The sequence below is a fragment of the Erythrolamprus reginae genome, chromosome 2 (assembly GCF_031021105.1).
Source record: "Erythrolamprus reginae isolate rEryReg1 chromosome 2, rEryReg1.hap1, whole genome shotgun sequence".
Taxonomy (NCBI): domain Eukaryota; kingdom Metazoa; phylum Chordata; class Lepidosauria; order Squamata; family Dipsadidae; genus Erythrolamprus; species Erythrolamprus reginae.
Genome location: NC_091951.1, coordinates 96,784,614 through 96,800,542, shown reverse-complemented (window position 1 = coordinate 96,800,542; position 15,929 = coordinate 96,784,614). Strand labels below are relative to the sequence as shown.

General features: G+C 39.2%; 1 protein-coding gene across 8 annotated transcripts in view; it reads left to right on the top strand.

The window, feature by feature from the left end:
- RBM6 (RNA binding motif protein 6) overlaps positions 1-15,929 on the top strand; it is a 109,531-nt gene that overhangs the window by 91,600 nt on the left and 2,002 nt on the right. For all 8 annotated transcript variants that reach the window (XM_070738850.1, XM_070738854.1, XM_070738855.1 and 5 more), the window contains 10 exons: positions 584-681; positions 1,378-1,420; positions 2,469-2,523; positions 3,095-3,186; positions 3,274-3,423; positions 3,697-3,783; positions 11,427-11,681; positions 13,716-13,790; positions 14,829-14,926; positions 15,563-15,692. In XM_070738850.1, the coding sequence (XP_070594951.1) occupies positions 584-681; positions 1,378-1,420; positions 2,469-2,523; positions 3,095-3,186; positions 3,274-3,423; positions 3,697-3,783; positions 11,427-11,681; positions 13,716-13,790; positions 14,829-14,926; positions 15,563-15,692 (1,083 nt within the window). The remainder of the gene's footprint in view (positions 1-583; positions 682-1,377; positions 1,421-2,468; positions 2,524-3,094; positions 3,187-3,273; positions 3,424-3,696; positions 3,784-11,426; positions 11,682-13,715; positions 13,791-14,828; positions 14,927-15,562; positions 15,693-15,929) is intronic.

Sequence of the window (15,929 nt, the reverse complement as noted above, 5' to 3'; positions counted from 1 at the left end):
CCATGGCAGTCCTCTTCAGCTGGTTCTAGAGAGGCAGGCTAGTCCCATTGGGGTGAGACAGCTCATTTGGACCCATGCTGTTATAAGGCTTTAAAGATAATAACTAACATCTTGAATTGGACTCAGAAGCAAACTGGTATCTTGCGTAACAGCATTGGCACATGTGCCATCCTAGGAGCCTCCAGAACTGTGTGTGCTGCTGCATTCTGCACCAGTTGTAGTTCTTGAAAACTCTTCAAAGGTAGCCCCATGCAGAATGCATTACAGTAATCTAACCAATAGGTGACTAGGACATGATTGAATGCATTCAGGGCCTCATAATCCAATTAAATGCACAAAGGCCTTCTTAGCCCTGACTGCCACTTGGTCTTTGAGCATGATCACAAGTCCAGGAGAACCCCCAGGTTGTACACCAGGTTTGTCCAGCGTAGTGCAATCTCATCCAGAATTAAAGATGATAAACAACTAGATTTTGAGATCCCCTGTACCCACAGCCATCCTGTCATGCCAAGGTTCAGCTGAAACCTATTGTACCCACCCAGATCCCTACTTTTTACTTATTCCTAGATTCTTTTCATTACAGGAGGCACGCCGGTTAGTGAAAGTTTTACAAGACCTAGATCCACCAATCAGCATTGATGGCCGTTCCGTGGATGTAAACCTAGCTACAGGAAAGAGGAGGTAATAGGGATGTCACTAAAACATTCATTGATACGATTTCATTTTGTGAATTTTGTCATTTTGATAGATACCTGAATATTCAAAGAAAGCTTAGGCAATCAAGTTTTCATGAATTAGCATTCATGATTTTGTGCAACTGAATGTCTTTATCAAGTGGTGGTGTGTTTAAACCATAATAATAATATCTTTCTCAAGAAATTGTTATGAACATACATTACATTTAAGCTATTTTGAGAGTAAATTTAACAAGAATAGAGTATCTTGAATGAAAAATTAGATATAAAGCTAATAGCAATATTATTTTGTTCATGGACGTTTCATGTCAAAATATCCTCTGTAGCAAAGTCAAAAAGTTGATCTCGACTTTCTGGGAAATTTGGAATACTGACATGATTTCTGGCTTTAGATGATGTGATAACATTAATTTAAATTAAAATGGTAAAATCAAAACATATCTGACTAATTATTGAGTTAATGTCTTTATGGAAGATTTGTAAGGTCAGGATATTAAATTTTGTGCACTGAGCTGTAATTCAAAAACAATGCTTTACTATACAGTATTTTCAATTAGCTTATTAATAGTTCAACAGGTCGAATGAAATTGTGATAGTTTTTGGGAAGAATACTTAGCTAATTGCATGCAGTATTTTTGGAACATTTGAACTGATTTGATGACTGCCTTTTTTCTGTTGCTAGAAATGAATATGGAGACCAAGGTGATAGTTCTCGTTTCAAACAGGTAATGCTTGTAATCTATGACAGTACTCAAAGAAAATTGGTTGCTGCCATCCAGCATTTCAAATGTCTATATTTTTATATTTAATTTATGGCAGTGAGTGTAACGAGAAATGTGCAAGATCTATTAACTTCACAGTTGATCACCCCTCAAACTCAGAATAATTAAAATGTTATATACACAACCACTTGCTAATATGTGCATGTATTAAAATTATAAAAATAAAAGTGTATAGGTAGAAATAATCTTCAAAAATGTAATAAAAATTGCGATATCCTAAATTCTAATAAGACTCTGAAGTTAAAAGTGATAAATCTAGAATAGATGTATCATTACTATATGCCATTACAGTACACTATGATCTGTGATTTCAAGTTTCCATTCTTCTTGCTATGTCTATAAAGGAGCAGGAATTCCTTGCTTTTTGCAAATATGGGAAAACTAGACCTTTTTAGGAATAACAGGCATTCTGAATGAGTTCATTGATTTCAACAGATGTATTTTTCTGTGTCTTAGCCTGATAAATATCAGATAATATTTTATTAGGTCTTATCACTTGGTATGTGCAAATTTGTGTTTTATAATTCTTATTTTTGAACCAGAATACCTCCGGAACTGTCTTCTGCCACATGAATCCCAGCGGCCGATAAGGTCCCACAGAATTGGCCTTCTCCAGGTCCCATTGATAAAACAATGTCGTCTGGCTGGCCCTAGGGGAAGAGCCTTCTCTGTGGCGGCTCCGGCCCTCTGGAATCAACTCCCCCTAGAGATTAGAACTCCTTGTCTTTCGTAAATTGCTTAAGACCCATCTATATTGCCAGGCATGGGGGAATTGAGATCCCCCCCCCCCCGGGCTTATATAATTTATGTATGGTATGCTTGTGTTGTATGGTTTTAATGATGGGTTTAGATGTTTTTTAAATATTAGATTTGTTATATTGTACTACAGTTGTGATCCGCCCCAAGCCTGCGGAGAGGGGGGGCATACAAATCTAATAAATTATTATTATTAAATTATTATTATTATTTTGAAATCCTATTTGTATTTCAGGGCAAACGCATGAATGACAGAAGGAGCTCTGACACACAGAAACGAAAATCAGAGTGTAGGTTGTCTTTTAATCTGATTGTACTATAAAATATTTTTCTTATTTATTTCTTAACCAATTTTATGCAGCTGTCCAATTCACCAAAGTGACTTCGGGCAGCACACACGGCAATAAATAAACTACAAAGTATAAAAATAACAAATCCAAATATAAAAACCATAATAATAAATATCCTAAAAACCCAAAATGCAACCATAAATCTGAATAGGATAGAAAATAGACTTCACTTTTCTTGAAAGAATCATCTACTCTTTATAGTATCTTCTCATATTTTGGAATTTTTTGATAGCTCAGTTAAAATCAGAACATCTTTTTTTTAAGTCTTACATGGCAGGAGTTAGGAGTAAGGGTCAAGAAATTATTTTAATAATTTAAAATATATAAAATATATAAATTACCATACAAATCTTTGGGACCTTCTATTGTATTAACCAGAATATATTAGATTACATCTGCTTTATTTAAAGAATTATCTATTTACCTGTCTGTTTATTTATAAACTGGTACAATCCTCAGATTGACAGGTATACGTTGTAACAATTGCCCTGATATGTTTTACATTTTTCAGCTTCTTCTGATATGTCTACATTCATTTATGATCCAGAAACTGGAAATTATTTTGATCCCATAAGTGGAGTGTACTATGATTCCAATACTCAGGTGAGATTGTATGCATAACTGAATTCCTTTTCTCATTTCATTATTGTGAAATGTTCTCTTTTTTAAAAACATTTTTTTCTTATCTAGAGAGAAAAACCAGTGGGTCGAGAAACATCACCACCACCACCATCTAGTACGAGGCATCATAAAAGGCAAGAAAGGACGAGTGAAAGAGACGAGCCATCTAGTAGAGATAATAGAGAGAGAAGAGAAAGACACAGAAATAAATCAACCAAGGTAGTTACTGCTCATGGGAACATTGTTATGAATTATATAACCTATGTATTTAAATTATAAAATACTGAAAGTTTAAAAGGGTTGGAATTTTATTTAACCATTATGGATGAATAACAGGCTTGCCCAGCTTTTTTCTTGGAAATAAAATAGCCAAGTATAAAAAATATTGTTCTTCTACTTGTCCCTGTAAGTAGCAGAGAAAGAGAAGCAAAAGTATACATGGAATCAATGGCATTGTAAACAAGCTTTTATAATTTACCTTTAATGTTTCAGAATGAACATCAAGAGAACAAATTTTCTGCAGATGTCTTTAAAAAGCCACTACCTCCAATATTGAAAAAAGAAGAAAGTACTCCTCCAGTAAGAAGAATGTATTATTTAACTATTGTAATAATTTATCTTAAATTTTAATTGCATCTAAATTATAAAAAGTATGTTTCTGACAATATTCTATACATATTTCTTTAAGTATTGTCTGCTGGAGTAAACTTCCAGCAGACGTGGTTGGTAAATCCACAGTAACTGAATTTAAACATGCCTGGGATAAACATATTTATTTATTTATGTATTTATTTATTCAATTTGTTATGCCGCCCTTCTCCTTAGACTAAGAAAAAATACAGGAAATAGTATAAGGGCAGACTAGATGGACCATGAGGTCTTTTTCTGCCATCACTCTTCTATGTTTCTCTGTATATAGTCTTTATTCCATCATGCTTTTGGATAGAGCTAAGAGTCTCAGGAGATCTAGGTGTTCTGGGTATATGGAATTGACACATTTGTACACTTTATTTTACAGGCTGGTTTATGACCTCATCTGGAACAAAATATTTTAGAAAGCAACAAAAATCTATGAATTCTTCAAGGGGCTTCTCTCTAAAGCTATAAGCCCTCTAGAAAGTTGGCTTTCTGTAGTTTGTCTGAATGTTCCATCTTTTTGCTTATAATAGTAGAATGGTGACCAGAATTTGTGATCAAACTTTTTTGACGACTGTTGTCAGCAGGTACCGTTTGGAAAGCCAAACCTTGATCGCCTATAGCTAACAGTGGGATGTCATGACGATGACGATATGAGAACCATTTGTAGTCCTCCTTGGTTTTCTCCAGTTGGTGTCAAACCATTTGGTGCACAGCTTTCAGCTCTTGAACAATGTGTCTATGGCCATAACTGGCCAGTCAGACGGAGCTAACAGAAAGAGCTGTGGATGGAAACTGTAACTGGCGAAGAACAGGGACATGTTGGTGGATGCATGCTGAACATTATTATAGGCGAACTCGACCACAGCCAGCACCTCTGCCCAGTTGTCCTGTTGGGTGTTACTGAAGCACGATGGCATTGACCCTCGTGCCCCGTCAGTCTCGGAGTGATGGATGGATGACAGGCATGCCTGTACCTGCAGTTCCGTGAGTAAGGTCTGCCAAAAACATACCGTAAATTGCATCCCCCAAGTCCAACACTACTCGGTACAGTAACCCATGCAACCGAAAAACATGCACAATGAACAATGGGACTGTCACCTGTGCAGTAGGAAGACCTGCACACAGAATAAAATGAGCCATCTTGTCTACCACCACCAAGATGGATGTGGTGCCCTTCAATGAGGGTAACTTATTTATGAAATCCAACGAGACTGCTTCCCAGGGTCTTTCTTGGATGGGTAGCAGCTGCAAGAGACCGGAGGCAGATCAGTAGCATGCTTGGCCTGTTGACATGATACCACATATCCCAACACATATCGGAATCATTGCCACCAAAACTTCCTGGAGATGAAATGCAACGTTTTGTAGTCCTCAAAGTGATCCGCCGCCAGGCTGTCTGGAGACTTGTGCAGAATGAGGCCACGAAGGAATCCTCCCAGCATGTAGATGCGGTCATGGAAATGCAACAAGTCCTCCCTATATGCCCAGGGGTCTCCCATCTCCAGTAACATCCAAGTCTTGATGAACCTCCTATCCACCTCTCCAATCCTACTGTGGAGGTCCACAGGCTCCTCAGTGGCCACCAACTGCTCCAATGGAATAGTGTTCGAGGCAGGATTTTGTCCTCTGCAGATATACTCAGGCTTTCAGGATAGTGCTTCAACATGCTAATCCCACCCGCTCCGAACATAGGTCATTCAAAATTGAGCAAAATTCAGCTACCGTCGCATCTGGTGCTGGTTTAGCATACCAGCTATCAGTAAATATTCCAGGTTGTTATGGTTCGTCACCCTCCAGATGGTGCCGCCATGACTTGAAGGCAACCTTAACCGCCAACAGCTCCTTGTCCCATATAGTATAAGTGCGTTCCAGAGCCAAAAGCTTCCAGGAATAATAATCACACGGACACAAGGTGCTTGTAGGGGAATAAGCCTATAGGAGCACTGCCCCAACAGCCACATCCAATGCATCTGTCTCCATCACAAATGGCCAGAATGGATCCGAATGCTTGAAGATGGACTCTGAGGTGAAAACAGCCCTCAAGGCATCGAAGGCTCCCTGCTCCTCAGTACTCCAATGGATCTTTTCTCCTTTCTTGAGCAGATTAGAAAGGGGAGCACTCAAGGCAGCAAAGTGGGGAACAAATATGTGGTAATAGTTTGTGAATCCCAACAGTTGCTGCACCTCTTTGACCCATTACAGAGGTTGCAACACCTGCAATGACTCAACTTCTTCCTGGTCCATTTCTACCCTGGAAGATGTCATGCATAAAATCCATGAACATGCTGGCATCACGGTGTATTCAAAGTGACCATAATGCATCTGGAAGAATGTCTTCTACTTATCACCTGCATGAACTTTGACCAAGTTGTAGGCCTCCCACTTGTCGAGCTTCATGAACCACCCTGAGTCTACGGAGAGGGGTGGCATACAAATCTAATAAATAATAATAATAATAATAATAATAATAATAATAATAATAATTAATAATAATAATAATAATAATAATAATAATAATAATAATAATAATAATAATAATGAAGATCTTGGCCTGATGAAGCCGCTCAAGCAGTTCAGGGATAAGGGGAAGCGGGTACCGGTTCCATGCTGTGATTGCATTCAACTTGTGATCATCACAGCACACGTGCAGCTCCCCCAACTTCTTGACAAAGAGCATTGGCACAGCCAATAAAGAGATAGAAGGCTGGATGAACTTCTTCCGGAAATTCTTCTCAATAAAGTCCCATAATGCCCCAACTCCAGTTCTGACAGGAAGTAAAACTGATCCACTGGCAGTTTGACATTGGGTAACAACTCAGTTGAGCAGTCATAAGACTCATACAGGGGCAACTGATCCACCTATTTTTCCCCGGACACATCAACATAATTACCAATTCCATGGGTAGGTCCAGGTCCACATGTGGAGGCCTGCAGGTGATGGGTGGCACACTTCTTGCCAGGGAACTGCACTGCCCCAGACAATCTGCAAATCATGAACTTGAAACCACTCCAGCACCACCAGGAAATGAGGCACTGTGAGGAGATAGAATATGGCTTCTTCCACGTGTTCAATGTGCAGGTGAAGGGGCCTGGTTGTGGCAACCACAGGGCCTGAATGAAGGAGCTGACTGTCAATCATTTCCACCAAAACTGACAATGACGCTTGCTGCTTGGGGATGGACCACTCTACGGCAAATGCCAAGCCCATAAAGTTGGCCATGGCCCTCAAGTCCACCAGGGCCTGATTCTCCACTACTCCCTGACCTGGCACAAATTCACTTGCTGCTAGTATGAGGTGCTTCACATAAGCTGTCTGTGATGGAGATGGCTGATCCATTGCCCCTTGAGCCCAACTTATGGAACCCTCTAGGCCCGTCCATGCCTGTTTTCCGCTGCCACTCCCACTGTGGCTTCGAGTGCAGTTTAGTAGGAAACCTGGCCACCATATGACTTTGGCCGCCACAATACAGGCAAAAGCGTTCACAGCGGTGCCAATCCTTGTCAGCTTGGGTCAGGGGAGTTCATGCAGCACCCAATTGCATTAGCATATCAGGTGGCGTTACTGATGGCAGCAGTGCCTTAATGGGTGCAGACATGCCTCTGTCCATCACTGCTGCAGCCTTGCGCCTATGCAGGGGAACAGGTACATGAGCTTCTGCAGGTTGTGAGGGCATTCACTAGCTGATCCAGGAGCTCCGATGAAAGACCTTCCTGGAACTGATCCATAAGTGCTGCCTGGTTCCATTGCACGTCCTGGGCGACCATCCAGAATTCACCGATATAGTCATTGAGCCTTGCCCCTGCCTCAATTCTCTCAATCGCCTATTTGCTATTTGGGTCTGAACAGAGTTCCTAAATATGGCCTTTAGCTGATGGCAAAACTCAGCATAATTATCCAACAATGGCTTGGAATGGGTCAACAGGAGTGTTGCCCAATGTGCTCGACAAGAGGCTAATCAAAAACTCCACTTTATCCTGGTCAGTGAGAAAGTCTTCTGGCCAAAAGCTCAGGTAAATCTGGCAGTGTCCAAAAAATGCTGGAAATTGAGCCAGCAAGCCATCAAGTTTATCCGGCACTGCTACAGGGCATTTGTACCATAGCCCGACTGCTTGTATCTGCGTAACCTGTGTGATTAGGAAAGCCACCTGCTGGTCTGACTAATCATTGTCTGCTCTGAGCTGATCCATGATCACTCCACGTAATTTATTTATTTATTTCATTGGATTTGTATGCTGCCCCTCTCTGAAGACTTGGGGCGGCTCACAGCATATATAGTAGACATAACAATAAAATAAATACAATTAATACAATTATTTTTTTTTTAAAAAATTCTAAAACATTTTAAAAAACATTCATTAACGTTCACCCAATAACTTATGCTAAAAACATTCGTTGGTCAGGGGGAAGATCTAATTACCCCAGGCATGGCGACAAAGATGAGTTTTTAAACTCTTTCGGAAGGCAAGGAGGGTGGGGGCAGTGCGAATCTCCGGGGGGAGCTGATTCCACAGGGCCGGGGCCCCCCCACAGAGAAGGCTCTTCTCCTAGGCCCTGCCAACCAGCATTGTTTGGTTGATGGGACCCTGAGGAGACCAACTCTGTGGGACCTCACCGGATGCCAGGATTCGTACGACAGAAGGCGGTCTTGGAGATAATCTGTTCCTATGCCATGTAGGGCTTCATAGGTCATAATCAACACTTTGAATTGTGTCTGGAAACCAATCGGCAGCCAATGCAGTCCGCGGAGTGATGACAAAATATGGGCATGCCTTGGAAGGCCCATAACTGCTCGCACGGCTGCATTTTGCACGATTTGAAGTTTCCGAACACTCTTCAAAGGTAGCCCCATGTAGAGATTATTGCAGTAGTTGAACCTCGAGGTGATAAGGGCATGAGTGACCGTGAGCAAAGACTCCCTGTCCAAATAGGCAGCAACTGGTGCACCAGGTGAACTTGGGCAAACGGCTCCCTCGCCACAGCTGAAAGATGGTGTTCTAAAGCCAGCTGTGGATCGAGGAGGACGCCCAAGTTGTGGACCCTCTCTAAGGGAGTCAATAATTTTTTCCCCCAGGATAAGGGACGGGCAGATGGACTTGTCCTTGGAAGGTAGTACCCACAGCCACTCCGTCTTGTCTGTATTGAGCTTGAGCCTGTTGGCACCCATCCAGACCCTGACAGCCTCCAGACACCGGCGCAAAACTTCCACTGCTTCACTGAGTGGACACAGGGCGGAGATGTACAGCTGAGTATCATCAGTGTACTGATGGTAGCTCACCCCGTTTGCTTGGATAATACAGAGGAGCAATTTGGAGTGGTTGGAAACAAAATGTAATGACTCAGGCTGTGGCATGAAGGCAACACAGTCAAAGAACCAGTATGAGTCCCTTTATTGGTACCAAGTTTGCCCCCAACATTCTGTTTACTCTCCAGCCTGGAGAAAAGTTTTCCCACAAATCTGCAGCAAATTCTGGCTGCAAATACTTCAATCTAAACACTGTAAGCAGAATGACTGCAATCACTCGCAGAAGTGAAGAATTCACAGCAATAATTCCAGCAAGGGCAGATAAGCAGGGCAGAAGCATGACAATAATTCAAACAGTCAGAAGAAAAGCCAGGAATGCAGGCCACATAAACACTCTTAACACTAGCTGAATTCAGCGTTTGTTCCTGACAAACAGGCCTCCCAATTGCCTCTCCTTTAAACTCCATCCCCAGGTGTGCCTTGTGATGAGAATTGACGCCCTTCCTCTTAAGCCATGCAACCCACATTGCTCTCTTCTGTGTTTTTCCCTGCGTGTGCCCGAGGATGAGGAGAGGGTGGGCCTTGATCTTCATCTGAACCCTCCCTCCCTTGTTCTACCTCTCCCCTGCTCTGCCTAACCTGACTTTGCTCTTCCCCAATTTCCTCCACAGCCAATGGAGCCACTCTCCTGCTCTCTGTCAGCTATTTGTCTTCTGTCTCAGATTCAGACTGGCAGGGACATAACACCTGGGTTATAAAAATATAAATCACTAGATACAGTTTTGTATATTTTGTATGTCGTTTTCAAATAATCACCTGTGTTTTGCAGCTCATACGGTAACCTTCATCTAACCTAGTCTTTTAGCAAAAGAAAAGCTTCATTTATCCATTCAGTTTATATAGCGTAACAATGTATCTACATGTTACTGAAGAAGGGAACTGCCTTTTATTTTTGTAATCTATTTAGTATTACAGTGCTCCCTCGATTTTCACGGGGGATGCGTTCCGAGACCGCCCGCGAAAGTCGAATTTCCGCGAAGTAGAGATGCGGAAGTAAATACACTATTTTTGGCTATGAACAGTATCACAAGCCTTCCCTGAACACTTTAAACCCCTAAAGTGCAATTTTCCATTCCCTTAGCAACCATTCAGATTATTACTCACCGTGTTTATTCATTAAAGTTTATTTAAAGAAAATTTTTTTTAAAGGCAGACGAAAGTTTGGCAATGACATATGACGTCATCGGGCGGGAAAAGCCGTGGTATAGGGGAAAAAACCACAAAGTATTTTTTAATTAATATTTTTGAAAAACCGTGGTATAGATGTTTCGCGAAGTTCAAACCCGCGAAAATCGAGGGAATACTGTACATCGTACTTTAGGCAACTTGATGTTGACAGATTAATGTGAAATAAGATACAGTATAAATTATTAAAATATGTTCCTTTTACTTCAGTGTTTCTCAACCTGGGGGTTGGGACCCCTTTAGTGTTCGAACTGCTGTTTCACAGGGGTCGCCTAAGACCATGGGAAAAGACAAATTTCCCATGGTGTTAGGAACTAAAGTTTCTAATTGGTGCCTTGGAACATATTTTTACAACCTAGCTAATCAGGAGTTTACAGTGGTGGTGGTGGGGGGGGGACCACTGACCTTTCTGCTTAAAGCTCTGTTGGTAGAATTTGTATTAGACTTATGGTTGGGGGTCACCACAACATTAAGGGGTCACAGCATTAGAAAGGTTGAGAACCATTGTTTTAAATTATCCATAAACAAGGGAAAAACATGTTTTTCTATTAAAAGCTTCTACATAGGGAAATTACCATAGTTTTCACACAAGTCAATGAAATTTTAGCATGAATGGTGTTCAGCTTGGAGAGAAATGCATGTAAAAGGGATACATTTTGTAGACTAATGAATAGGAAAGATCTGGGTTCACATTTTAACAGTATGTAAATAGTAAATAATGGTAATATTGCAAGTTTATTTGTAATATTGCATTGCTTTATTTAAAATCTATTTTTAATATTTTAAAAATTATTCCATTTGTTTTGGCATAATTGCATAATCACTTCAAATTTCAAGACATTAGATTATGACTACATCACCTCTTACAGATAGTAAAGAAATACCATTGGATTAGTTCATGGTAAAGTAGAATTTGAATTTGGATCTGTTTTCTGATGTAATTTATTACACTATATAATACTGTACATTAATTATGTGCTCAGACTGAAGCATATCATCCTTGATGTCATATTGGTCAGTTGAGGCATCCAAACACAGTGACTGGATTTGCTTCAGTTCTGCGTATGGATTTATTCTTTTATCCCTTTTCTACAGCCAAAGGTGGTGAATCCTCTGATAGAGCTTTTGGGAGAATATGGTGGAGATAGTGACAATGAGGAAGAAGAGGAGGAAGAGCCACAGCCACAACCATCACGGCCAGTAGTCCAGCAAGAGGAACGGCCCCAAAAGATTGAAAGTAATGAAGATAAGCTGACGGACTGGAATAAGTTAGCGTGTTTACTTTGCCGGAGGCAGTTTCCAAATAAAGAGGTTCTGATTAAACATCAACAACTATCCAACCTTCACAAAGTAAGAAAAGAAGCAATATGTTCCAAGAGCTTCTGCTGTATATTTACATTTAGTTTCAGCTGGCAAGTTAGACAGAAATACAGCCAGAAATTAAACAGATTTTCAGATTAAGTATATCAGTTTGAATTCTGAACAATACTACTGTGCAAACATTGTGAATAGTGAAGGAACCTACCCAAACCCCTGCAGTTGAAAATTAACAGATTGGATTGTTCATTAAGGACATGGCTTTGATAACTGAGCAAAAATTGGCATTACCATAGGAACATGTAGAATTTTCACTTAAAAAACGCAGCTGTGTTATTCACAATTGAGGATATTTCTTATTATGTCAACTAAAAAAATTAAGCAATGTAAATTCTCTCCTCACAAGATTTAAAATGTTGGGAGAATGGACTTGCCATAAGAATTCTTTTTTAGTAGAAGTGTATATTACTGTAGTTCAAAGTGAAATTAGAATAGAATAGAATTCTTTATTGGCTTGATTGAACACCCAAGGAATTTGTCATTGGTGCATATGCTCTTAGTGTACATAAAAGAAAATATACATGTCAAGAATCATGAGGTGCAATATTTAATTATTGTTATAGGGTATAAATAAGCAATCAGGAAACAATATAATATACATCATAAGGATACAAGCAACAAGTTACAATCATACAGTCGTAAGTGGGAGGAGATGGGCGATAGGAAAGATGAGAAGACTAATGGTAATAGTGATGCAACCTTAAGTGAATAGTTTGACAGTGGTAAGGGAATTATTGTTTAGCAGAGTGATGGCGTTCAGGGAAAAACTGTTTTTGTGCCTAGATGTCTTGGTGTGCAGTGCTCTATAGTGTTGCTTTCAGGGTAGGAGTTGAAACAATTTGTCCATGAATATTTGGTAAATATTTTCACGGCCCTCTTTTGACTCATGCAGTATACAGGTCCTCAATGGAAGGCAGGTTAGCAGTAATGTTTTTTTCTGCAGTTCTGATTATCCTCTGAAATCTGTGTCTGTCTTGTTGGGTTGCACAACCAAACCAGACAGTTTATAGAGGTGCAGATGACAGACTCAATAATTCCTCTGTAGAACTGTATCAGCAGCTCTTTGGACAGTTTGAGCTTCCTGAGTTGGCGCAGAAAGAACATTCTATGTTGTCCTTTCTTGATCATATTTTTGATGTTAGGTGACCATTTTAGGCCTTAAGATATGATAGAACCTAGAGAGTTGAAGGTCTCTCCTGCTGATACTTGTGTTATTTAGTATTGTAAGGTGTGGTAGAATGAGACAGTTTTTCCTAAAGTCTACCACTATTTCTACAATTTTGAGTGTGTTCAGTTCCAGATTGTTCTGGTCGCACCACGAGGCTAGTTGTTCAACTTCCCATCTGTATGCAGTTTCATCATTGTCTTGAATGAGACCAATTACTGTTACCAATCACAGTAAATGGTTACTGGAAAAAATGAAGTTCCATATTTCACAAGTGCTTTCTTCAGATGTAGTATATACCCCTTGACTTGGTAATTGTAATTGAATTGCTTCTTACTGTTTTCAGTATTAAGTGACAAAATATTAAAGTATGACAAAAAAAGTAGATCTCTATTATTCTAAATCTTTATCTTAACTTTGATTTAAAGGAAACTGTGATTGTTGCTGATTACACTACAGATGTATTTAATTATGGTGATATTTGAAAGAAGAGGAGCCATGTGAGATTTTAAGAAAGATCAAAATAGTTTAGGTGGAAATTTGTGGGGTTAATTATCAGAGAATCCCAAAGCAGCTGATTTTGACTATTTGAATATTCCAGCAAAATATTCATATAATTCAGTTAATTAAAATTAACAGTTAAATACAAATACAGCACACTAAGGTCTCTTCTTGGAAAAAATGTGACTGTTATAATGAGTACCTTGATATAAGTTTCCTCTTATTGTTCTATGTATTCTGTTGAACTTTGGTATTATAATTTACTTTGGGGTTTCTATTATTCCCAAATATCTATCGCTAATCCTAATGCTGACATTTTAAGGATTTGTTTTTTCTTACAGCAAAACTTAGAGATTCACTTGAAAATAAAACGATCAGAGCAAGAACTGGCATATTTGGAGAAGCGAGAACGAGAGGTGACTAAAAGACTTATTTTTGCTTTACATCTGCTGCAATATGGCTTGAGGAAACAGAGTTTTTTATAAATGAACAAACCAATAAATCAATGTGTATCTCATCTGTTGGGTGTATTTCATGTCCTTAGATGCAGGCAGCAACATCCACTGTGTAAATCCAAAGTAGACTAGGCATGTCTAGACTATCAAAGAGGAGGATCAGAGGTGATATAGAATAACAAGAGTTGGAAGGGATCTTGGAGGTCTTCTAGTCCAATGCTTTGCTTATCATTTCAGGCAAATGGTTATCTAATCTCTTCCTAAAACCTTCCAGTGTTGAAGCATTCACAACTTCTGGAGGCAAGTTATGCCACTGATTAATTTCTTCTTAGTTCTAGATTGCTTCTCTCCCTGATTAGTTTCTATCCATTGCTTCTTGCCCTGCTTTGCAGAAAAGCTTGATTCCGTTTTCTTTGTGGAACCCTCTGATATATGAGAAGAGGGGTGGTATTATTATTATTATTATTATTATTATTATTATTATTATTATTATTATTTAATTAGATTTGTATGCCGCCCTTCCCCGAAGACTTGAAGACACCCTTAGTTCTTCAGTTCATTAAAGAGTAGCTGTCTTCCAGTATTTGAGGGGCTGTGACAGAGAAGGGGTCCAATCCAAAGCACCTGAGGGCAAGACAAGAATTAATGGATGGAAGCTCATTAAAGAGGGATCTGACCTGAAAAGGAGAAATTTCTTGACAATGAAAACAGTTAACCAATGGAACAGCTTACTTCCCAGAGTTGCAATAGCACTATTGCTGGAGGTCTTCAAGAAAAGTTTGGACAACTATTTGTCTGGGATGGAATAAGGTGTCCTGCACGGGCAGAAAATTAGACTAGAAGATCTCCAAGATTCCTTTCAGCTCTGTTTCTATGACTGCAGATTTTTCTTTCTTTGTTTAGCTGGGCATGCATGAGCTTTCAGTTAAGTCTTCCTACCAGGGAATTGAGGGAACATTAGTAAAAGCATTTTTAGTAATTCTGTTTTCTAATAAAAAGGGAAAATTTAAAGAAAAGGGAAATGACCGAAGAGAGAGATTTGAGGAACGAAAATCTCCAGAGAGAAAACGGCCAAAATACATCAGAAATTCTGACAGGTATTGACATAGCATCTTGAAATAAGTCCTTGCAGCTGCTTCTATGTCTTTTTAAATGGCAAGAGACTGTGATAACATCTGTATTTTAAATTAATATATATTACAATTATATAATTTAAATACCGGGATTGCTTTTGTGATGAATTCTAGCTCTGCTTTGGGATTTTAATGATAAAACTTTAGTTGTTATGAAACAGCTAAAGCTTTAAAGTATACTAAGAAGTTATTTTAATGTGTTATTTTACTTTAAAATTAAAATATAACATTTAAAGAAAATGGCTTGCTAAGTTTTGTATTTACTACTTAGCCCTTAGTTACTCGAATTTTTGCAGTGATGCAAAAATTAGCTTGATCCAATATAATTCACGTACTGTAAGAAAGAAAGAAAGTGCATACACATAATTATTTAAAATTACTTCTTAAGCATTAAGATTCTCTTATATTGTTTATGTAAATTTAAAATATAATGTATTACAGATGCATGTCTTTCAGACTGAATTTGGCAAATGTCTATGCTGAAAGAAAAATCTAAGTACACCTGACAGCCTGGCTCCTAAGATTCTAGTTAACTTATAAGCATGTATACAAAATGTACTGTACATTTCTTAAAATGTCCCCACATGTATTTATTTGTAGTGAGCATAAACCCACAGACAAAAGAAGAATGGAAAGCAATAACAAAGGAAGCCGAATGATGCATTCTATGGGCTGGAAGGAAGGCTCGGGGCTGGGACGCAATGAACAAGGCATGACCTCACCAGTAGAGGTAAATATCCTGTCTTTACAATGAATGTTTACTGAACAAGCAGCATCTAGATGACCTTGGCTTATGTCAAAAAATTAAGTAATGTTTTATCCAGGTAGTATTTAAATTGGAGATCACTATAAAATTCCATGTTGAGAAGCCAAGTTTGAAAGTTGAAAAAACATCATAGGAGGAGTAATTGTCAAATTGCTTCTGTTGTGAACTCGCAAAGCGCTACTGACCTGTTCTCGAGGGCCT